Source organism: Onychostruthus taczanowskii, unplaced genomic scaffold (assembly GCF_017590055.1).
Source record: "Onychostruthus taczanowskii isolate IOZ18803 unplaced genomic scaffold, ASM1759005v1 scaffold39, whole genome shotgun sequence".
Classification (NCBI taxonomy): domain Eukaryota; kingdom Metazoa; phylum Chordata; class Aves; order Passeriformes; family Passeridae; genus Onychostruthus; species Onychostruthus taczanowskii.
The window spans coordinates 761,205-786,527 of record NW_024501348.1 but is presented as its reverse complement, the minus strand read 5'-3'; the positions used below and the strand labels follow the sequence as shown (position 1 = coordinate 786,527).

At 38.3% G+C, this 25,323-nt stretch overlaps 1 protein-coding gene across 1 annotated transcript; it reads left to right on the top strand.

Annotated features, from left to right (window-relative positions):
- The first annotated feature begins 1,367 nt into the window (after positions 1 to 1,367).
- On the top strand, positions 1,368 to 24,587 carry FHL5 (four and a half LIM domains 5). Its single transcript, XM_041412429.1, has 6 exons — positions 1,368 to 1,536; positions 14,074 to 14,255; positions 16,553 to 16,727; positions 18,441 to 18,610; positions 20,746 to 20,932; positions 22,132 to 24,587. Exons 2-6 carry the CDS (start codon positions 14,079 to 14,081, stop codon positions 22,281 to 22,283), a joined length of 861 nt encoding a protein of 286 aa, XP_041268363.1. The 5' UTR covers positions 1,368 to 1,536; positions 14,074 to 14,078; the 3' UTR covers positions 22,284 to 24,587.
- Positions 24,588 to 25,323: the final 736 nt, after the last annotated feature.

The window sequence follows — 25,323 nt, the reverse complement described above, 5'->3', positions numbered from 1 at the left end:
GGAATACTTCTGTCTGGATCCGATTTATGAACTTGAAAAGGTACTTGGTTAAGAACTATGCTATCGGGGTTTTTCTTTCTGGAAGAAAGACGAGAAAACTATTTACGATTCTCATTCTATACTCAAATTCACACCTAGCTGGTCCTCTCTCTCCTCAATCTGCTAAAATCACAGGCTTGAAATGAAAAGTGTTTGGTATAAATAAAGCTTGTAGCACAAATTAAAATAGGAGGAAAGAGATCGGTCGTGTTTAAGTAATGACTGCGTGTCTGGAGAGGTTTAACAAGACTACAAGCAGAGATCATCAGGTCTTGGCAATAGTAGTCAGAAGGTCAGTCTTAACTGTGAGACACTATCTAGACACAGATAACCTCCAGAACATGTCCAGATTTGGCAATTTTACCAAAGTACTCAGATAACGTAATACATATTTAAACCACTCAAACATTTCCTTCTTTCTTGTGTCTGTGATATTAAACAGCTCCCACCCACTTGACGTTGTAGATTGAGTGATTCAGATCTATTGGCTCTTGGTAGTGGAAAAATCTGCCTTGAGGTCAGTTGTGGTTCATACCACAAGCAGCCATCCATTCTTCACTCTGCCTAACTTCAGTCTGCTTTTGTAAATGGACGCAATATCCTTGCTTTCAGCTGCATTTGGTTAAGGATCTGCATAGAGTCATATGGAAAGTATAAGGACCTCTGAATGCTCTGTGCATGCAGGAGCCTGTCTGTGAAAGCTGGCCCCTGTTGGGCCCAAGAAGAAAGTGAAGGAGGTGGCTGTGACTCAAAAGCCAGAAATACTGGAAAATACTGAAAGAGAGCCTAGAGGAGTCCATTGCTGCCACACTGATGGTAATCCTTGTGAACACCTTCCAGCCTGGTGGAAAGCAGCAAATTGTGACAGCCCAGAAAATGCTTAAGGCTTGTCAGAATTTTCAGTTCTGCTGTGTCCCTGAACATCTTTCCTGAAACTGGAGGAGGGTTTTTTTCCTGCCCCCACCCTCCCCATCCCGCCCCGGGATTGTTTCCTGTACACAACAATCAGATTTTAGTGATTGCAACTTTTTCTTTTCTGATTTACAAGCCCACATGAGGCCTTTTGGATTCATTATGCGTGAGCCAGTCTGTGTCTGGGGATGAATAATGTCCCATCTTACTTTCTTTTTCCCTTGCACTGAACAGTTTTGTTTTTTAACAGAAATGCCTTTTTCCTTTTGAGAACTATCAGAAATATGTTCCTTTAAGAACCTCCTACATGGTATGTATTTGCCATTTGTAAACACAGTATGTCAAAGAATGATTTGATTCAGTGGTGAGGCAGCCAGATATTTGCATGTCATGAGGTCTAAGGGAAACAAACTGACCCTCAGCCTTCCCCCATCCAGGCAAATTCTGATGGGACCCTCAAATAGCTCTGGCAAAGTGTTCTGTTTCTTTTGGACTTGATGGATGCTTGTTTCTGTGAAGACGTGTAATTACTTCTTCCTGTATTTTGCTGCGCCAGTTACTGAGAGAAGCAGCTTAAAACTATATGTGAGTATTGAGGCTTTTTTCCATTATTCCTTTATCTGATAAGTTTTAAACTTGTTAGTATAGAAGGTACTTAATTTAATATTTTGAGCAAGAATGCAGGAAGTTTTTCTGAAAAACTGCTGAATAAATTAGATGCAGACTTCCCCATATATATTATGTTTTTAATTTTGTGTACCTAAAGAGATAGAGTTTTTAAAAAATTTAATTTTTTTTTATTACTTCTTTTCATTGTATTAATTGGCTCACTCATTAATTTGCAGAAAGATTGTCTGGGGTCTCCTTTGTAAAGAGATGAGGATGAGTTTTATTTACTACAAAGTACCATCCAACAAAATATGAGTATGCTTTTTCCCATTACATTTTTATGTCCTAGCAAGATTTCATTTGCTTTTGCAAAAAAAGAAATTCTAGATAGTGTCTTTTCTGTTAAGTCACTTGTTTCTAGAATGAGTACTTTTAGCACCTAATGTGGATTTTCTTGATTTTGGAAGTAAAACAGTTTCCAAGCTGGCTTTTATAAGGAGTCAAAATATTGCTATAAACAACAAGTATCATCTCCAAATTCTCCATCCATGAGACATTTTGTGTTATCTTTCTTTATTTTTAGGATCATACTTTTTTTAGAATTTACATTTAGAAATTAAGTTTCAGATGCCTTTTTTTTTTTTGTTTGTTTGTTTGTGTTAATATTTTTGTTCTCTTTGTGCAACAAGTTTTTATTTGTACAGTAACAGAACAAACTGCAGTGGATTTGATATATTAACATTATTGCTGATGGCCATCCCTTGTAATTTTAAATCAGGATCAGGAAAATCACTTTGACTCAAGGGTGTTTATTTTGTAGAATATTGAGATGATACTAACGAACTTGCAGGATTAGAGAAAAAATGAATTCAGAAGCTGTTTGAAAGAGATTCTGATGTATGGTTTCTCCAAATTATTTGCCGGCAGTCATGATTTATAAAGCATGGATTTTTTGGTTGACATGGTAAGACGCGTGTTCTGTCGTCTCCGTACCCATAATCCCAACTTTTTTCATTTCCCTACCAGAGTTTTATTTCTTGAAAGAATAGTTAAAAACTTTTAGTATTGCCAACCATGGAGAGACAGAAAGAAATATTTTAACCAGCATGCTTCCAAACATCAAGCCCAAAATCAGAGGGTGAAATTCCAAACCTGTTGGAAGGAGCAGCCCTCCTGCCGACCCAAGCTCTAGGTGTTGTCAAGGATTTCAGATTGCCTGGAGAGTAAATCCAAGCGGAGTTTTACATTTCCCTGCCAATTTAGGGTAAATTATGCTCATAAATTAATCATTTCTAGTTCAACTGTCCTGTTAAAATCTCTAGAGCCCTAAGTTTGGAAGTTGGCGTGCTGAAATGCTGCTAATGCTCCACTTGGGCTGCTGCATCTGAATTCTTTCTTTTGGGAACAGGGCATGCAGCTCTTATGAGAAAGGAGGCTGTGAGCTCCTTGTTTCATACATTTGTGTTTTCCTGTAAAATGCCAGAGGGATCAAGTAAGGACATTTGTGTGGAAATATGCAAACATGACTCCAAGAAAACAAGTTAATAAAACCCCATGACAGAAATTCTGTAGCAGAGATAAAGGGAAGGACAAGACTCACAAAGAGAAGCTACACTGCCTTAGTTCCTTCATAATGATGGCTAATTTTAATTTCTTCTAGAAGTCACCCTGGAGAGGAATTTGTATCTGTCCTTTAGCTTAAAAAGTGCTTTACTCATTAGCTTCACCAGGTTTAAGCTAGTTTTTGTGAATATGCCCATTCTTTGTTGCCATGTAGTACGTGTCAGTTATTGTCCCTTCTTGTTCGCCTTTCTTAAACTTGGGAAGTTTTTTTTATTCTACTTAATCAAGTAGCTAGTATGCTACTTTTCTTCCCAGCTATGGTTGCCTTTGAATTTGTTCAAGGTCCATATAAGAGGACTGGTTAATTCTTGCACGTCTGAATGTAGTGTGGGTAATGGATCTGCACAGGCTGTCCTAACTGGTCGCTGGCCTCACACTTGAGAGGCTTTCTCAGTCAGAAAAATATTCATATTCCTGTAATGTGTCTTTGTGCATAGGTAGCAGAATTAATAGCAAGAATGGCTAAATGACAGAGGATGGTGTAGTTGTTGTCCTAACATTTTGCATAAGAATGTTCATCATAACCTCAGAGTCACAAAGGACAACTGCAAAGTGCGCAACTGGAATATTTTATTGCTTTGGCTAAATTTGGAAGTGTTTTCTACCTCTAGCACTGGAGTTGACCAGTTGGCAACCTTTGCGCACTGCTTTTAACTATCCCATGCCAGTGCCATGGAAACAGCCTGATGAGCAGACCCATCTCATGGCAAAGGTGCAGTGAGTGGCTTCTTTTGTTCCCACTCCCAAAGGTTTGCTCTCTGACCTTGAGGAAGTCAATTATTTTGCTTTGACAAGTATTAATCTTTTCTGTAGACAAGTAACTCACAAATGTGTTTTAGGATTACTTTATTACTGTTGTTAGAAAAGCATTCTGAAACCTTTGAAAGGACGGCTGTAAAATATCTCAGCGGTTTACGTTTAATTCTACTTATCAGAAACCCATAACAATATTAGGCTTAACCTTGCTTATCAAGCTGTCTTTCTCAAGTGAGCTCTTCAGTTTTCAAATTCAGCCACATCATGATTCATTTATGTACTAAAACATGCAAATCTGTGGCATAATTAGAGTTCAAAAATCTAACTTGCACAGGAAAAATATTTAGAGTAAAAACTATTTCATGGTGATCTTCCAATTGGCAATCTTTGTTTAGTTTAGTCCTTGAAAGTTGAAGAGCCTTGAGAAATATTTCAAATTAAAAACTCAGTTTGGGTTTGTTGGATTTTTTAAAAATACAGTAGCAGAATTCTTAATTTGTTTGATCACTTGTTTAGAATTTTTACTAAAAACTTTTAATAAATTTTACATAAATTAGCAGAAATGCTTTGGATTGTATTTGTTCCTCGGTGCAGTTTCTGCCACTGTGTTCCACTCTTCCCCTCCTCAGACAAACATTTTTCATCACAGCTAATCAGAGTTATGGTCTCTGAACACCATCCTCTACCAAAACTAGTCAAATCCATTTGAGTTTTGCAAAGATGGTTGCTGCTACATTCTTCACATCGTCACTAGAATAAGTCCACATCAACCAGACTCTACTGGTATCAGTGGGCTCACTGTTCCACAATATCCCTTGAGTTAAATTATGTGTTCTTAAATTGTTCCTCAATGTTAGAAAGGAATTTCTTCATTCTTATCAAATTTCCTCCAGGATTTTAAGATTTAGTGGTGGGTTTTATTTGTCTGGAGCAAATGTTGACTGTCTTGGGTGTTCAGATAAACATTAGCTTAATTTTTCTTCAATCAGATAAGGTCAATCCTACACTGGAACCGATTTTTAGATAGTGTGTATTTATAATCATAGGAAGAAATTCACTCTGAAGTCATGGTGCCAAAAACAAATCAACAACAACAAAAAAGACTTTTTCACATATCAGGACATTACAAAAATCCCAGTAGGGCTGTTACTGAAGGGTCAGTAACCTCACATCATAATAAAGAAAGACAGAATACCATGGTCTACTAATTTTAAATCATAGCCACTTCTAGACTATTTTAAGTAGAAAATGTTTAATGTGTGGTGCAGAGACTTTAAAGCTCGAGGGAAATGTTAGGATACCCAGTCGCATAATTGTTCTGCAGATTTTATCTCCCAAGAAGGCAGAACAGGTAATGTGAGAGTCACAAAGGCTTCAAGTAGGGGGCAAATGTCACTGGTGGGGACTCAGGGCTGAATCTCTGTAAGGACTGGTCATTGTTGCTGCCACAGGATGTGAGGATTCAAGCTAAAACTGAGTGAATGCTATGTTATCCCCTGTCTTGTTTGACAGCACATTATCTACTAAACTGCTCAAGACTCCAGAGGTCTTTAAGTACCATTTTTTGCCTGCTTAATAGATGATGCACATATTTAAAGAGCAAAAATAGGAAAACCACCAAAATTTTTGTCCTATATTTGTCCTAGTGACACTGTTATTTTTCCTCCCTGGTAGAGGACAAACAAAAAGCCAAAGACCTCCACTCACCACTCTTTTTTCCACCAGCCCCACTCCTAAAAGTGTTCTCCTAAAAACGTTCACTGCCTTCAAAATTGCTTTTGTGAGACCACTTCTAAAACTATTTTTACATTGTGAGTCCATATATCCTTTGACTGTGCTAGAATGAAATGTGCTGGATAACTATCAACAGTGAATATAGGACATGATGTAAAGGAATGTGTATATCTGAATATTTAATCTTTTTTTCTCCCCAGCCCAAAAGCCAGCAACCTGTCCCTGATGCACCCACGTAGATAATCTAATAAGGCTTTCCTGTCCACAGTGTGTTTAAGGCACCCAGGGCAGGAAATAAAAGCAAAAAGCCACCCTGCTATAATTCTACACCACTGGTGGTATGCACACACAGCTGAATTGCACTAGTTTGTAACTGCAACTGTGGTGCAGATACTGACACTCCATAACAGAATGGTGCACAGTACTGCCCAATAGATAATAGCACACCAACTGCAGAATTAAACCCTAATCCATACAACATTAAATCGCCTAATTTGACATCCATGAGTTGAGATAAATTATTCAGCTACATTAATTTGCACACAGATGCCAGGGTTCCTAGTGATCTGTTTTAAGAGAAGACACAGCAGGTGGTCATGTAACACTTACAGGGAAGCAGAAGGAAGGGAAATAAGTCTGTTGAAGAGTACCCATAGCATATTTTCATGTTGGTTGTTTGTTATGAGCTCTCCTAGAAACCTTTCTCGCCATGTGTCTTAATTATATCATATAACCAATACATTCCTGTAAAAAAATGGTAGAATACAAAGAGTGACACTTCTTTCAGATTTTCTTTACCAGATTATATGCTTTGTGGTCTGTCTACCTAGGAGATGCAATATATGCATATGTATTATAATATGCTTCTGCTGTTATTATTATAGCTCTGTATTCCAAAAACAGTGCAACTGCAGAGCATCGTTAACGCTAAATATCATAACCATACCTACTGTGCTAATTGTCATCAAAAATCCAGAGTCCTTAGGTAGAGCTCAGACTGTTTCTAGCTCTCTTCAATTTTTCTGCTTACCCCTTCTTTCCTTGCCTAGAGAAACTGTGGATGTTCCACTCTGACAGTGTTTAAGGCCAGGCTGGATGGGGCTCTGAGCAGCCTGGTCTACAGGGAGGAGTCCCTGCCCATGGCAGGGGGGTAGGAAATAGGTGATCTTTAAGGTCCCTTCCAACCCAAACCATTCATCCTGCCTCTTGGAATTGCCCATCTTGAAGCCTGTTTTCCCTTTTGAAGGATTGGAGAGTGGCACAGCAGTGGTCCCCCCAAACACCTTACATATAATGGGAAGACATTTGCAGTGCTATATTTGCAGTGGCCAGCTTTTCTTAGACTCTTCAGCAGTGGGTTTACAATGATTTCTGTTGGTGTGATAAGCAGCCTAGGGCTTGTCTGCAGACCCACATCATCCCTGTTTTCAGAGATGAGCTTGATAAGAAGTTGGCAACCAAGCCTGAGGGAGCACTGCAAGCAGCAAAACTGGTCTATGGAATATTTGGCCTACAAATCAAAATACCTGGAAATAATGCTAATTGAAGTAGGGATCTTACATACCAGTTCTACTGACAGTAGCCTTTGCTTTTCCTAAGCTGTAATGCCATCTAACTCATCACAATCTCTTAACAAGCCTGAGACTAGAAAATTTTATATTTGGTTCCTTTTGATAAGGTGTAATCCTTTTATTAAAAGAGTGCTGTGTCTCAGTTTATATTTTTCCTCAGGAAATTAGGTCAGGTTGGCATAGCACAGCTGGAGATAAGAGGAAAAACCACTGCAGCAGATACTTGATTATCATTTGGGGGATTTATGTTTGGGTTTGGGAGAAGCAAGTATTTCTTTTTTTAAATAGAGTAATGAAGATCCTTTCCAATTTTAGCTTGTTGCTAACAATGCTGCTGCTGCTGATCTTTATATTTTTGTTCATTTTATTTCTTAAAGCAGCTCTAAGAAGATCACAGGCTTTTAATAAACCCCTCTAGAAAAAGCTGTGTTGTGTAGACAGTTGTATTTTTTGGGGTTTTTAAAATTATTTTAATTCATGTGATGCACCCCTTCTCACACAATAAAGCAATCTTCATCTACCTTACTATTCCTGAAATAAAATGTAAGGGTAGGGAATCTGGTCTCTACAGCTAGGACATCTGCAAAGATGAGAAATTACATTTTTTTTCATTAAGATCTTAAAGATTACTATCAGAATTAGCATTTCCTATTGAAGTTCTGTTACTTATTGTTAGTGGCAAGACTGTTTTCACCGGTGACCTCCAGGCACTTCACTCACCCTTGTACAACAGGTATCATTTCTTGTAACTACTGTTTTTCCTGGGAAAGATTTCAGTCCCAAAGGCAGGCTTGTGTCACTTCCGGGGAGGTGTGTCCCTGCCAGGTGGTGTCAGTGTATGGATGAGATCCTGCTGCTGTTTCCTTGGGCACTTCTGCCCAGCTGTGCAGGCATTTTGTGCAGATGCCATTCTAGCAGAAATGGTTCCAAAGTGCTCCTCTGATGCTGCTCCCTACAAGTATCCAAAAGGGGGCCTGGAGGGAAGCTGGAGAGGGACTCTTCATCAGGAACTGTAGTGATAGGATAAGGAGTAATGGGTACAAACTGAAAGATGGGAAATTTATTATAGACATTAGCAAGAAATTCTTCACTGTGAGGGTGGTGAAACAGGTTGCACAGAGAAATTATGGATGCCCCTCCTCTGGAAGCTTTCACAGCCAGATTGGATGGGGCATTGAGCAGCCTGGTCGAGTGGGAGGTGCCCCTGCCCATGGCATTGGAGTTGGAACCGGATGATCCTTAAGGTTCCCTCCAACCCTTAAAATTCTATGAGTCTAGGGATGAACTCACTGGTGGAAGCCTCAGATCAGGACTTCAGTGTATGTCTTCATTTCTAACTTCCACTTTCTGTTTATTTAAACACTTTTTGATGTATCATTCATGATTTCCTAATCATGGATTGTAGGTGAGTGTCAAGACAAGAAAGGGTACTTGAAAAAAACAGGCATCTACAAGAGACCTGTTTTGTTGTTATAAGAATGCCATCACTCCTGTTCTAACGCCCATAAGGGAATACTGAGGGTTTTTGGAGACTTTTACCCTCCCTCTTGTCATTCAGCAGTGATAAATTTTCTGTGGCCCATCATAGAATCATCTTGCAACTCCCCCTGCTGAAGCTCATGAGCGTCCTGTCCCCCCACTTCTCCAGTTAGGGGGCAGTCCCTCTGGATAACAGCACATCCATGTGGTGTGTCAGCCTCTCCTCCCACTGTGGTGTCATCTGCCAGTTTGCTGTGGGGGCCACTCTGTCCCATCTAACTCACCAGTTAATTTGAGTATTCTTTATCAGACGAGCCCTTTGTAACAGATGCAATCCTCAAACCTGTTTTCTGGTTCTATATGGGAAGTACAACTAAGAATACTGGCAGGATTTAACATTGCAAGTTACAACAGTGCACAGCTGAATTATTTTGTCACTTCATTTTATTCCACACATTTGACAGTAGTCAGAAAGGAATGAGCTCCACAATGACACAGGAGAAAACTCTGGCTCTACCAGACTATGTGAAAACTTGTAAAAAATGTGGGTAAAAATTATTTCAGAAAAAAAAAAAAAAGAAAGAATTCAGATGACTACACCATTTGAGTTTGTATGGTGTAAACAAAGCAGACAGCAATACCAATTAAGGAAAAAATTACAAAATTCTTGAGATGCTTGATCCTCTAGTTTAAGCCATAGCTCTTGCCCTTTTTGCTTGTAGTCATGGCGTGTGTAAACACAGTACAATTCAGTACGAATTACCAGACCAACCTCTAAAATATCTGCTGCGCCTTGACACCCCACCAAAACAGTGTCACTTGTGGACCATGGAGCAGGATAGTTGGATTCTTACATCTGCGTCCCACCCTGGCTGCTTAAAGGAGAATTTCAACAGTGAGAGCTCTGCACTCACTCAGATGCTTCCAGGACCTGACACTGTATTACTGTCCTGTGCCACAGAGATAAGATAGTTCAGAGTTAGTATCTGTCTGTTATTTCCTGTAGGTTCTTGGTTTGACTTGATCTGTAATATATTCCCTTAATTCCTATTGCTTCTCTAGCCATTTTTAGAAAAGCAAATATTACAGAACCCTTAATGTATGTAAATGCATGAGACAAAAATAGAAATAGGGAAAATGAAGTCAGCAAATTCATGCAAATAAGGCAAATAGTGTTAGAAGATTAAAACATGCAAGTGCAGGTAAGTAACTGAAAATGAACAAGTGCCTAGGGCAGCTTGCAAAGGTGTCCTAATCATAAGATATCAAATTGTTTTTCTTATCCTTCAGTGCTGTTCAAAGAATTTTTCCCCACCTTTTTTTCTTTATGCCTCTTTAAGAAAGAGCCTTATTCTTACAACCGTATGCTCTTAAACAAAAAGATGATGAAGTTCAATGGCAGATATATTTAGATTGAGAAATAGTCTATTAGAATTTCCACAAAGTGAAAAAACATTTTTACCTGTATGTATGTATCTACATCCGTAAGGGTATACAATTCCTTTCTGAGTAGTATGAATGTTTCTGGGCTTTTTATTTTTGTATGATGTGAGGGAGATTAACAAATATTTATAGAAAACATCAAGATTAATTATTGAAAGGTATATTAAAATTCTGGCTGTGCTTTATAGCTCCAGTGAGGAAAAAAAAAAAAGCATTCTTTTCCTGATGGTTCCATATTTATCAGGATTCACAACTTCACAACCATGTTCTTTCAGCTTTCTTCACTGGAAGTCTTCTAGTACTCTGCATTTTATGGGGAATAATTTGACTCTCCAGAAAGTCCCTGTCCTAATTTGTTGTAGCTAAATTCCATCTTAATCTGTTTTAACAGCAGGCTGACTAGCCAGCTCTCTTTTTTGTATTTTTGTCTCTTTTATCATTCAGTCCATGAAACTGCTGCATTCTCAGATCTGGCCCCAGGGACTCCAGTTACAATATCCTCATGTCCTTGGCAACATCTCTCTGCACCTCCTTGGAATATTCTTACCATTAAAAATGATACCTCATATCCCTGCCTACCAGGTATATAAAAATCAGCAGTATTTAGCTTCCAATTTTAGATGTTCCAATTTAAATAATGAAATCATCTTTTCCCAAGGAATGGTAACATCACCGTCTTTCCCTGTGCCTAGGACTTGAGTTAGCAGCTGGAATGCTGGAGTCAGCGTTTCATTCCATGAGAGTGAATAACATCAGATCTCCAGAGATTTCTTAGCTGACCTTCAAAACACAAAGTCTAGCTTCCAGCAAACTTAAAGTAAACATATTTCTCTAGAGATTAGGATCAAAGTATAAGAAAAACATTCTACTTCACTGCGTGGCCCTCGTACCATTACTTATTTATTGGAGCAGGGATAAGTTGTGCTGGGAGAGACGAGATTCGTCTTTTTTGTTGCATTTTCTAATGATAAAAGTAGTTCTCAAGGGTTACCCATATTTTTGCCAAAAGGTTTGCAAAAAATCTTCATTCTTTTGCATACCATTGCTGCTTCATTCCCAAACATGGTCTTTTACAATGATTCATGGTCAAACTCTGAAGACTGTCTGATGAAAAGTTTTGGGCAACTTGAGCATTTTACTAGAGAAGCAGCCCAAAGACACCCTCCGGCTTTGACTCTGTTCTTGGGGTTATTTTATTAACTTCTCAAGCAATAACTCTCATCTGTAGAACAGGATTAATAGCACTTTGCTCCCCTATCCGTATAGGATATCCATAGGAGGATAATTACATTGCAAATTCAGTAGTTCTAAAGTATTACAGTAGTGGGTCTTGTTTGTGTACACAGCCTGGGCTTCCTGAACAGACTGACTTCCTGTGGGGAAAAAAGCAATAATCAAGAGAACTGCTTTTTAAAGAAAATTACTTGGAATGCAGAGTTTTTGTTAACTTAAAAACCTGATTGACATTCATTAGAATGAAAAAAAAGGATGTTTCTACAGATATGGGAAGCTATTTGTTGGAGAGCTTTGTGCAACAAAAATGCTTTATAAGTAACAAAACTTTTCATTAATATCCTGTTTGGGTTTTGCTCTTGCCACTTTTAGGCTGAGATGAAACTCTGTCAGGAAGCAGGAGTACTGATCCAGCAGGGAGGGTATCAGGAAGGTGGTTCACTCAGAGTTACCCTCCGAGGCAGTTCATAAATTTAATTCCCACTAGAAAAATACATGAAAATCCTCTGAAACCCAGTTTCAAGCCTGTCCTGTGACCTTGACTATGGAGCACAGTTAGCCACAAACACTCCTTGATTGTGTCCTTAGACACCAGTTTATACTTCTTCCCTGACACAGAGCAAAACGTGCAAAACTTAGCCTTGACTTTGGTCATGACTGTGATTGTGCATTAAATACACTGAGCTCTGCCTGTTTTTATATGTCATGTTCTGTAAATGTACAAGCTGATGGATGTAATTTTCTCATATAAATGGGTTTATTTGTTACACATTTAAATCTCTAACCTTAAGGAAATGGAAGTCCTGATTCAAGCCCTGTTATATTTTTCCAAGGATATCACACCAAACACATCAGAAATATTTTTAAGAAAGCATGTTTCCCACTGATCTGGGTTCCAGATTATTTTATTTCTTTACTACACCCTGACTGGGCTGACAGGGTGTGGTAATATTAAGGGCAGTAAGAAGTAAAATATACCAATTCAACTCTAAAGATTTTCAATTTACAGGAGTAACGAGTTTTCCAATCAAGTAATTACTTTTGGTCTGAAATTAGCATGACAGCCTTGCCCCCTGCCCTCTTTCCACTATTTTACTACTACACCTCTCAGGACAGATTAATAAATGCCTGACTTTATACACTGGTGCCAGTGGAAACCTGCAGTAATTGTTTTTTTTCTCACAGCTCAAACAACAATTTTGGTTTAGAGCTTACCAAAGCAAAAACCCAGAAAAAGATTTTATGCCTTTTTAAAGTTGAACCATGGGTATAAGACAGTCAGTGAGTGCATAAAAACAAAGTATGAGGGTGTAACTCTAGGTGGACTAGATGAAGGCTTTGTTATGGCTAAGAACTCTCTCAAATCTTGTCTTCTGAATGTCCTTCCTTATTCTCAGGATATGCATCTGGTTAAGAGAAACTAATTTGCCCTGTTATTCAAAGTGCAAAAATTTCAGCTGCCCAAAGTCACTGATATGTAAATATTTTAGGAGACCTTCCCCAGTCATTTTCAACTCTTCTAAAATTCATGATTGCTGGTGCTGGCTGCACTACACCCATTGAGTTTAATGAAGAATGCAACCCAACGAGCCCAGCAGATGATTTTGGGGTTGCTTCACTGTGAACTTTTTGGTTTCTTCTTCCTTCATTTCCAAGAATCAAGACCCAATTTTAGCAAAGTGATGATGATCCAACCAGCAATAAGGAGACTGAAATAAGTCTTCATCTTCGCAATCCTTAAAACATTCACTATCGCAGATCTATAAGCAGCTGAGGTTTGGATGCTTGTCCAAGCCTCTTTAGCCTGAAAAACTGAAGGATGGGAAATTCATATAACTGACTCTCAATAGATTTGTGGTATTTCCTGCATTTGTCTGGCACAGAAATATAAACTATTTCACATTATTTTGGTACTGGCAATGTGGAATCCAATATAGAAATAAAGAAATATGTAAGAAAAAACAATCTTTTCCAATAATAACAAGGAAAAGTTTCTTTGAGTTCTGATTTTGTTTGACTTATTATTTAGTTTATTTTTCTTTATATTTCACTCTTGCTCTCCAGGGGTATTTGTGTGACCTTACAATGCCACAAATATTAGCAGCACAGTTGAGATAATACAAAAAACAGCAATGTATCTTGGAATCCCTTGTCTTCCTTCCATTGGGTCAGGTAGATATGGGGGTGTTTTGAAAAGAAAGGAACAAGCACAAAGACAGGAGTATTAAGAGAAAGTTAGGAGCACACTACAAAGTGCCTGCCTCTTCTCTTTGGCCTTTTAACTCCTCAGATGGTTTCATTTCTGAATTATTGCTTCTATCTCCATTACCCAATTTCTGGATGAGCCATATTTCAGAATCCAGTATATTATGCTCACAGTGCCAGTAGTTTTATGTAGAGAATGTGAATTTGGCTTCATTTTCAGGTGTCTGACCTGGAACAGTGTTAGAATAAGCTGAAGCAGCCCTCTTGCTCCCCATCATGTAGGTGATACAATTCACAGCATATATTGTTAAAGGCTACCATTTTATTATTGAACAAGCCAGCATTAAGAAATCCTGGGCACTGCAAATGACCAGGAAATGCCTGTCTAACTTTCACAGGTAATGCAGCATTACTTAGTATTTGAACAAGCATCATGCACTGAATTACAAGATTTTTCCCTCTTTTGCAGACCACATGGAGAGCCCCAGCAGGATGACCAGCAGTCACACAGAGTGCCATTTCTGCCTGCAGTCTCTCCGTGGCAGGAAATACGCGCTAAGAGAAGAAAATGCTTACTGTGTTCCGTGTTACGACAGCCTGTACGCCAACCCCTGCGAAGAGTGCAAGCAGCCCATTGAGTGCAACTCCAAGGTAAAGATTTAGCTTGCACTGTTTGTTCCTTGTTAAATTATACACAAATCCAATTGCTTTAATGGTAGGTGTGATACCCACCCCTTTGCATATCCCTGTATCACTGAAGAGACCTAAGCATGGCTCACTGAAGAGACCTAAGCATGGCTGTTGTACATCCACACACAGCAGAGTGAAACAGCACTATTTTCCCTGAATAGGAAAGCTCTAGGATCAAAGATGAGGAAATCTGCACATGCATATACTCCAAGCATGCAGCAAGGCTGTGGTGTATGTGTGGACCTCAGCTGGACTCCATCCTTCACCTCCAGTCACTCACTGGCTGCAAAGGCTGCACAGTGCTGGAGGGGTGATAGGGTGGGTGGTGTAATTCAGTGTATCAGGCTGATTGACACCTTGGAATTTCTGAGACGTGTTCATTGAAAAAATATTTTGAGCATTGAATAAATTACTTTTATTGTAGGTGTTGACAAGCAGATGCCAAGCTGAGAAGACAACATGTTTATCGTTTGCATATTCTCTCTCTCTCTTTTGGAAATTAAGGGGGTTTTTTATTTCTTCTTTATTTCTGCTCATCTCACAGATGGTGTATTAGTGGCAGTGCTTCTGACCTTGTCTTTCCTTTTACCTCGCCATTTTTTACAATATTAATTAATAATTCAAGTTCCTCTGTGGTCTTTGACAGCTTTTCTAGTGCCCTATATTTCAATTTAGAGGATGTATACTGGACATTGAATTTTAAGGTCAAATGAAACCTATCAAAAAGCATTTGTTTTGTCAAGTCCAGTGTGTACTGGTCACCTTCTCCCATGCTCTCTTTGCCTATGTTTCTTAGAAATAAAAGGACAGAAAAATATTAAAATAAACCTCTTGGAAGGCTTTCCGAGCCCAAGCACTTCAAGGTACATAGTCTGCATACAGGAATCATCCAAGGAAAATGCTGATTTGGATGAAGACACTCTTCAAAGTCTCATCAGCATTTCACCCACAGCAATATGCTATGAACACATAGCACCCATCAGATTAACCAGGAGAACACACACTTTGAGTTCACTTAATTTCACTTTTAAAATTAAAAATTAAATCAGTGACAGGATTACTGTCGTTGAAGATCATAAACAAAAAGCCACGTCTTTGGACTGAGTGGAAGGAAAAAAATGCGAGAAAAAAGCAGACATGGTAAGAAAGGAGGGCATCTGGCTAGAGACATCTAGAAAAGTGGCACACAGAGATCTACAGCTGATTGTCTCACCTCTGCCAAGCGGCTAGAGCTTGGTTTTCTTCCTCTCCTCCTCACCCAGTCCTTACTTCGGGCTGCTCTGTGTTGACAGCCCAGTTCCTGCAAAGTTCAGAGTGCTAACTAAAGTAAATGAAAGTCGTAGGTGCTCAGCACCTCCTGAAATGAAGCATGATAGTTCTTTTATTTTTAGCTCTTTAAAAGGCAGGGACATGATCAAGGAGAACAATAAGATTGGACATGTGCCCTTTTATGTTTCTTACTTTAAAAAGAGCACTGGAAGGGTTTATTTTTTATGCTGGGAAGGATTTTTTGAGGTGCGTTTTTCCCTTGGTTTTCTAACTGTGGGAAAATTAAATCTGCTGTTTGGTCTTTCTTTGAATTCTTAGTCAGGATCTCGTGCATATATTGTTACTCTTTCATATACATATAAATTGTTAGCTCTTTCATCTCTTAAGCCCACTGACTCTTAAACTTTTTTCTGTCAGGTTTTCAGGAGGATTTATATCAGATGTAAACAAAAGCAATGATTTTTTTTTTTAATATTACTAACAATCGTTTTGTTCTCAATGACATTTTAATTGCTTGTTTTCTGACAACTGTTAGAATTATGTCATGTCAGCTGGAAGAAGAAGTAGTAACATTGAAAATACATAAGGTTAATTTCAGATTGTATAGAATCCCTCCAGATTGAGAGATTATATAGATTGTGTAGAATCTGTTTCCTCGCCAGTGGTCTGATGATCACTAAAAATGATCTAAAAATGTTGATCACTTGTTTCCCCTTGAAAGACAACTGTAATATATAACGTGATTCTTCCAATAAAAAATACCTCTCTGTTACATAGGGAAGGACATTCTGCCAAAGCAGCTCCTAATGGCCTCTGAAAGAGATCTACACAACACTGTGACATTGAGTACTTACACCTTTCCTGAGCACACTTCTGGTTGGATCCACCACTGCAATGTTCTTCGTTTTTTGTTTTAGTTCTGGAAGGAACTGAAGGATAAAAGCACTGTAAATAAATGTTTTCATTAACATTAACTTACTTTCTCCAAGGATCTGGCCTACAAAGGCCGCCACTGGCATGAGGGGTGCTTCAGGTGTGCCAAGTGCAGTCGCTCACTCGTGGAGAAACCATTTGCTGCCAAGGACGAGGTCTTGCTGTGTACCGAGTGCTACTCTGATGAGTATTCATCCAAGTGTTTTCACTGCCAGAAGACCATTATGCCTGGTAAGACAACAGGGGCCCTTTGCTGAGGAATGCAATTAGCAATCTTGAAAATTCTGCACTTTCCACTAAGATGCTTCTCAGCTTTTGATTGTGTCTGTTCAGGACACGCTCTAGACTTTTCGTTGCCACCACACCAGTAAAGCCCATACAGCAGAGTGTTTACCCAAAAGCTGCCTCTTCACAGGCATCCGAAAGAAGCCACAGCACCATTTGTTGCAAAAGGAAGCTGCTTGCTTAGGAAAGTTGTCCCTAACTTTTGGAACAGAGAACATCAGTAAATTTGGCAGTGACATTAGAATTTTATTTTTCAGTATATCTTAATGCCAAAGTAAGATCCAGGCTGTGCAAAATTATAGTCTTACTATTGGCACTAGATTACTCAGGTTGTATTCAGCCTGTAGCACCAGTTTGTGTTTTTACAGTTTGTTTCCTTTTCATTACAAGTAAAATCTGCATTAGTGGAAACAAATATTGTAACGATATAGTTATGTTCATTTCAAGGATTATAAATGGCTTAAATTGTATGTAATTTACAAAAATATTGTTAAATAGGCACACCTCACTAGATGTGATTAAAAAAGTGCCAGAATACACTCAGGTTTGCATTATTATCTTCTGGTGTATTTCCATGCTGCTTGCTTTGTCACAGCGTCTAAATCCTTGCAGCAAGTGCCCAAAGGTGTCGGTGGCATGGGAATGCCAGCCAGTCTCTTTATCATTAACTTCCTTCTCATCAGCTTGCTAGCTCTGTGTTGAAGAGATCTAGTTGTGAAATTGGCTTTCTGATCACTGGGATGAAGCTGCAAACCTTTTGTGTCGGAATACAACCAGTAGTTTCTCCACTGGCCCCACAGTTCAAGAAACAGGTACAGTGGGATTAATCAGATATAGCAGAAATCCTCTTCTTCATGTGGAAAGGATGGTAAAGCACCTTGCACGTCTCTGTGCAGTCTTATGCTACCTACAGATAGGAAGTTGAAGATGGAGATCCACTGGAAAAATTGCTCCCAGATATATGTGCATATCTTAGACTTATGTTTCTATATCAAGATAAGACACCTGTAAACAGAGATAAAAGCTCTGAGACTCCTCTGACAAACACTTAACTGAGCAACTTTCTGTCCTTTCCTGTATCAAAAGCATCTAGTTAAACATGATAAAAAGAATTGTTGGTCTAGGATAGAAATGGTGAGCTGTAGGAGAAGGCAGTGTAATGTGCTGCATCACAGAAAAAATATTTACTTTTTAAAAGTTGCCAATTTAAGCTGATTAAGATAAATAATGCATTTATAAGTAAAGGAGCCTTAGTTTAAGAAAGATAGAAGACAGGCCAATAATAAATGTACTAAACATCCAACAAATTGTTTTCTAATTTATAAAATTGCTTTGTACCTGAACATTATCACTGAGTTGGCTGGTTTGAGAGAAACTGAGCAATTCAAGCATAATCACAAAGAAGAAACCCCCAAAAAAATCATATAAGAACAAACTAAAAATCACAGCTTAGGCAATTCAGCACGTCTTTTGCCAGATGAATATATGGAACTGAATGTATTCTTGAAATTTCAAGTGTATTCTTAGAGGCTCTGGATAACTGCTTTCTTGGGTAATCCAATGCTGATGTAGACGGTTCAAAACAAGACCATTCCCAACATCTAAAACTTGTATTACAAGGCTATATCTGAGAGGATTGTTGACTTTGGTTTTTTTCAGGTTCACGTAAAATGGAATTTAAGGGAAGTTGCTGGCATGAATCCTGTTTCGTTTGCCAGTATTGTCGGCAACCATTGGGAACAAAACCATTAATCACCAAAGACAATGAAAATTACTGTGTGCCCTGTTTTGAGAAGCAATTTGCTCACCATTGCTATGCTTGCAAAAAGGTAATTAAACACACAATACAAAAAAATGCCCTAGTGAGGCAATATTGCTCTTGGGAGAAAGGGCTGGATGGTGTAGATTTAAGAGTAAAATCAGAGTCTTCCCATTGACACTGGACGCTGAAAGGCAACTGTGACAGTGTCTGCTGTCCACTCTTGTTCATGTAAGACTAATTATATCTGAAATAATCTTATTTGCCAAAACAAATGCTTTGTGCTTCTTTAGTCATTGATTGTGATTTTTAGCAAAGTTTAAATGGAAAGTTATATAAAACCCTTCTTTCCTGAAAATCTCTGATTTTGTCTTTGTAAACATACCTCTCTTTCCATCATTTTTCAGATGTATTCATATGAATAATTAGCCACCTGAACTGAGCAAATAATCCACAATATTGGCATTTTTTTTCTTTAAATGTATCAGGCAATTAGCAGATCAAGTAACATGCAATTGTGATAACACTAGTCAGGATTCCCACTGATGCAATATGTAATGATACCCTTGTGGGTACCAGAAATCTTGATTTGATTTCCTTTTTCCCCCAAGTACAGATAAATCAGTTCTTCCTTCTTTTGACTTCTCATGTTTTAAGATTGTATCTTGTTCATGAAAATACTCAAAGCATCATACTATCTAGTGTGATACTTTTCTCTAGGGAAATGTTTTAAGCTGTTTTTAAGGGCAGAATTTTACTTATTCTTTAGTACCTGCATCACTCTGGAAGCTTTTTTTTTTTTTTTTACACTTCATCAAATAACTTATAATTTCTGGTAGTTATGTAATGATTACCTGTAAACCTCTACTTCTAACAAAAGCTTATAATTTCGGAAAATATTCTGTCTGCTTTTTTCTTCAGTAGTTGAACTTTAGAAAGTGCTTTTATATATTCCCAAGTCTCTACATCTAGCCTTTAACTTGCATTAAATGAACACATGGCAATTATAGTAATTATGCTCAATGTTTATTACAGGCATTGATATTAGCACCACCTACATGAATAATCAGGATTTGCTTCTTAAAAATTCTAGGAATTAAAATAGTCCCCCTACATAATAGCTAAAACCATTTTATTCCTGAAACTTGCATCAATTCCCATACCTGAGAATTGAGCCCAAATAGATTAAATTGCCAAACTGAATCTTGAATATTTGTCAGCAATTTTTAGATTTTATGGAAAAGCAAACATAACCACAAAATAGCCCAAAACTGGAATGTTTAAGGGATTGGAAATTATTTAAATCACTATTTCTTGACATGACCCTATATTATTCTTGATTTTCCTGAAACTGTATTCCCCAAGGAAATTTAATGATACTACTATTTTTACTTAAGTTTTTTCAACCTTTTCTCCTCCTGTTCCAGCAGTATTCATTCATTCATTCATTCATTCATTCATTCATTCATTCATTCACTTATTCATTAATTCCCTGTCATGCATGTGACTTGATAGTAGAAACACTGTCTTACAGCTCATCCTTATAGCAATTTCTCTGTACAGGCTCTCACAAATTTCATGAAACCAGCTCTTTACCACACATATGGGAGACACTAAGCAACTCGAAATTTCCCTCTTCAGAAATAACCAGTGCAGAGCTGTGAGTGTATTGCTGGCAAACAGAAGTTGATGACACTGATAAACATTATTTTTTCCTTCTTCTGACCGTGTAGACCTCCATTCTGTTTTACTTCTGCTTCTTTTCTGTCTTTCTTCCTGTTTAAAATACAGTTGCACTTGAGAGACAGCAAAATCCTGGTTGGAGATTAACTATTATCTCAGCATCAGTTCTCTCACCCACTGCCTATCACTGAGAATTTATCTTCTGAGAGCATGCCTGATTCTAAACATTTATCTACAGTATAATAGAAAAATTTCATTTAAAGATAACATATTTATTACAAATTATGAGGTTATACTGTGGTAGAAAATTGAAGAAAAAAAAAAACCAAGTAGCATATGGAATTCAACTGCAGATTAGTTAAATGGATAATCCAGATGAAAAAAAGTTGATGTGACCACACTCTCTTCTCTTGTGCATGTTGGAAGAGAGAAAACAAGTGGAAATACTTATGAAGGATAGGACAATACTTCATGATTCACACCTCTGTTTCTTTGCTCTGCCTTTGTTTGTCAATACATTAGGTTATAACTTCTGGAGGAGTGGCCTACCACGACCAGCCTTGGCATAAAGAATGCTTTGTGTGTGCTGTGTGTAAAACTCAGCTATCTAGACAAAGATTCATTTCCAAAGATGAGTACCCATACTGTGTAGACTGTTTCAGCAAATTTCATGCCAAGAAGTGTGCTGCTTGCAAGAAACCTATTGCGGGTGAGTCTTGTCTTCTAGAGGGGACCAGACAGAAATGAATCATCAGTCTCCCCTCAAAGACTTTCACTTTAGGAAAAAAAACCCATTAAAATTACTTCCATCATAATGACAGACTGAAGGAGTGAACTATCAAAGAGACTCTCTCTGTGTCACATGTCCTGTACCTTGCTAGGACATACTGATCACACGTGTTCTCTAACAGATGACAAGTGGTTTTTTGTGCCCAAAGGCATTGCTTGATGTAGTGTTTTCTGTATAAAATTCCTCCTTAAGAATATTTCAAAAGGTGCTTTTTTTTGCTCTTCCCAGGACAGTACACACAAGCCCCTCTGTGATTTCTTCAGTTTTGTTTTTAAATGCAAATGTGGTCAAACTGAACACAGATTAACTGCCTGCTGGTAAGGCACACCTGTCAAATTAGAAAGCTTGCCAAATGCAGCAGAGCTCTATTTTATGAATCCTTGTATACTTATATATGATTTATAATTAGACATGTGTGTCACTGGTCTATGATAGCTGGAGTTTTCTGAGAGCATTTGCTGGTGTTCTGCACTTTAATCCTATTATGTGTGGAGTCAGCTGTTGAAAAGTACTTCCTGATTCTTACAGGTGCATGCTGCATATGTAATTGGACAAAGAAATCAATGAATACCCAATCACATGTGCATGATTTAAAAAGTACCCAAACTACAAAACAACAACAACAAAAAAAACCCATCAAAACTGTTCAAATTCCATCAATCTTCAAGATTTTATTTCAGATAATTCTTCGAGGAATATCATTATCTGGTAATTTCCAAAAGAATCCATCTTGAAGAAATTTAATTATTAAATTCCATTCAGAGTTGTATAGAAACTATACAAATATTGTAAATAACTTCCATGAGAGCTTGTTGGGAAGATCAACAAACCTGAATGGACATTCTGATAAACCCATTGTGTTCAGATCTCATAATGGAATATGCAAGCAAGTGACTTGTGGTTTTGCTTTAAATATTACCCACTGTTTAAATTTTAAAGATACTTTTCAATTCAGCCAATGAAGATTATTTCACATTATGGATTTTTGTTCATTTTTCCAGTCCCTATATGAATGACACCCTGATCACACATCAGAAAGTCATCTGTTGCATTACTGAACCATGTCCAGAAATACTGGATTCAAATATTTTTTTTCTTTTTTTCATACTCTCTTTCAGCTCTTGGAGGTGTCAAATACATCTCATGTGAGGAGCGTCAGTGGCACGGGGAATGCTTTATCTGCGCGAAATGCTCTGTCTCCCTGGTGGACCAGGAATTCCTCACTCTGCAGAATGACATCCTCTGCCACAAATGTGGCTCTGCTTTATAGTTCTGTGGAAAGCTGTACAGCTGCAGTATTTTCACTCTGTAGCAAGGTAGTTCATTGGTCTGTTGTAAGAAAACCAGATAAAAGGTACTACAATTATTTTGTAATTCAAGTAACTTTCCAACAGCAGTTTAACGTCAATGCTTATAAACAAAAATTAAACAACTGCTCCATACTTGTTAATAGAACAGTGCAGAAAAGACTTGTATATATTTTAAGGCTAACTCCAGTATGTTTTCCTTGTAACACACTGCACTCTGCTGTTAGAAGCTTAAAAATTTATCTTTTATCACCTCTGAACCAAGAAGGATTGTGAAACGTCTGTTTGGCCTATGAATAATGATGAGGCATTAGCACTGATTCACAGATGCCGATCTTGGCATGGAAAGTTAGGAACAAGCATTTTTCTCTTGGATCATAACACTGAAGAGAGCACCTTGTAAGTATTATATTCTTCCATACTTTGGGCAAAAAAGATGCTGACAAAGCAAGCAGAAATCGTGAGTAGGAGATGCTTCCACATTGAGGAGCACAGAGTCAGAAAGGCCCATTCCAAGGGCCAATTCAATGGCAAAAAGGTCACTTTCCTTCCCTTACTGGGATTGCTACCCAAAGAAGTCACCCAAAATACTACAGCACAGGTCCTTTCCCAAAGTTGGGTAACTGTACTTAATTTTTTAGGCATATCTGCTCTAGAACATAAATAAACCCATATTTTCAGCTACTGCTAGAGGTAAGGAATGCCCAAGATTGAATAGTGCTGATGTACATTTTCCCATAACTAATATGCCTTAAGACTCTGTTTCCACTATTTTTGCTATATCTTCAAATATAGGCCCAAATCATACTTTTTTTATTAGTTGACTCGAGCCAACTCATAGTGGTCCATTTAACCTTGTCCTTTCCTTCATTCAAAACTGCTTTGCCAGCAACTGAAGCCCTGTTAAGGACCTTACCTGCTTGGTCTTTGATTCACAGTTGATTCCTCTGCTTGTAAATTCCTGCTTGTGGACAGCAGGCTATCAGCTCTCCAGAACCAATTCCTGGTTCATTTCACCATTAGCCACATGTGTTTTTTAACAGTATGTCAAGAATTAGTAATTGTCATTGCAAGCCAGGCAGCTCTTGCTTGGAGTACAGGGTCTCAGTTTCTAAGGAGCCAGCCTTTATATCTGCTTGCTGAGCTCCAGCACTCAAATGTCTGCTATGAAAGGTCATCTAGAGCTGAGTTACAAACATCTGTCTGCCTCCTTCTTCCACAGTGTGTGTTGCAGTGGCCTGGTTCCTGTACTGGGCCATTGTGGATGGAGCAGTGATGTTAGGAATGGCAGGTTCTGCACTGTCCAGCACAGTTTGAATTTCATCTCAGATGTCTTTAAGTCATTCTTTTTCAGACTCTGAGTGCATAGAGTTATCTGGCTGACTTGAGTTGCCTTTATTCATATTGAAGACAGCCATTATTTTAGGTAGAAAAGTGGAAAAAAGGGAAGAATATGTGTGCATGGCTAAGCCAGAGCCAAAGTGCAGTGGCATAAAATCAGTATGGGTAATGACTGACCAATGAGTACATAGCAGTGTGTTGTCAGTCAATAAGATATTGATCTTTTGCTCTATGTGGTGTTAATTTTTGGTTTTCATTTTCTTCTTTCATCGCAGCTTTTATTGCAGTCTAGAGTTTGATTAGTTTATGTTTTTCATTTTATCCCAGCTGCTTCCTTTTCTATTTACACATCTCCCATGACTGACACAGGTTCTTGGTAAGGCTTAGATTCCCATAAATAGAAATGTGCTTCATTGCCTTATATGTATAAATACATATATATATATATACACACACACAAAACATAGTGGTTCGCAGTTATGTATGACGTTCTAAAAATTTGCACTGAGATATCAGAAATTAGTAAATGCTAATGGTCTTAAAATTTTAAATTAAAATGATGAATCACAATATTCGGGCTTGTCTGTGGGGTGTACCTTTTGTTTGTCTGTGTGAAATTACATTCAGCACTTCTCAAGAATATGGTTTGCACCCTTTATTCTGTCTCCTCTGAAGAATCATGCATCTTAATTACAAATTGATGCAGGAATTACCAGGCAGCCTCCTAAGACATGAGAGAGTCACAGGTCAGACACACTGATCATGATAATCCCAGTCTTCCAGCCTTAACATTTATGAAAATTGAATTCTTCTCTGACTCATCAGCTAATTATATTTTTAGAAATACCAACTGAATTATGTATCTCTTCTGCAGTAAATACAGTACAGTCAAACCTGACACTGAGCATTTTCACTTCAGAAAAATAGTAAGAAATAAATATGATTGCTATAAATAGTCTGAATAAAAGTTATATCAGATACAAATTGCTGTTTCCTAGTCTCTGTCACCAGATACCTGGTGTCTGAGTATAAGTACATATATGTATATATGAGTACAAATATGAGTATTTGTGAGTATAAATGCCTGAATATAAGTACAGTGACAGTCTGGTGGTGGGCTGACCCTGGCTGGACACCAGGTGCCCACAAAAGCCCCTCTGCAATTGGACAGGGGAGAAGAAACACTCCTCAAGGCTCATGGATGAAGATAAGGAGAGAGAGACATCTCTCAGCAATTACTGTGACAGCAAAATAGTCTTGACTTGGGGAAAAAAATTTATTACCAATCAAATCAGAGTGAATAATGAGAAATAAAACAACATTTCAAAAACACCTTTTCCCCACCCCTCCTTTCTTTTCAGGCTTAACATGGCTCCTGAATTCTCTAGCTGCTTCCCCCCAGAGATGCAGGGGGACAGGAAATGGGGTCTGAGGTCAGTTCATCACACATTGTCTCTGTTGTCCCTTCCTCCTCAGCAGGAGAACTCCTCACACTGTTTCCCTGCTGCACATGGGGTCCCTCCCACAAGAGACACTTCTCCATGAACTGCTCCAATTGGAGTGCCTCCCACAGGCTACAGTTCTTCAAACGCTGCTCTTGTGTGGGATCCCTCACATGGAGTGCATCCCTTCAAGAAGAGGCTGCTCCAACGGGTCTCCCAT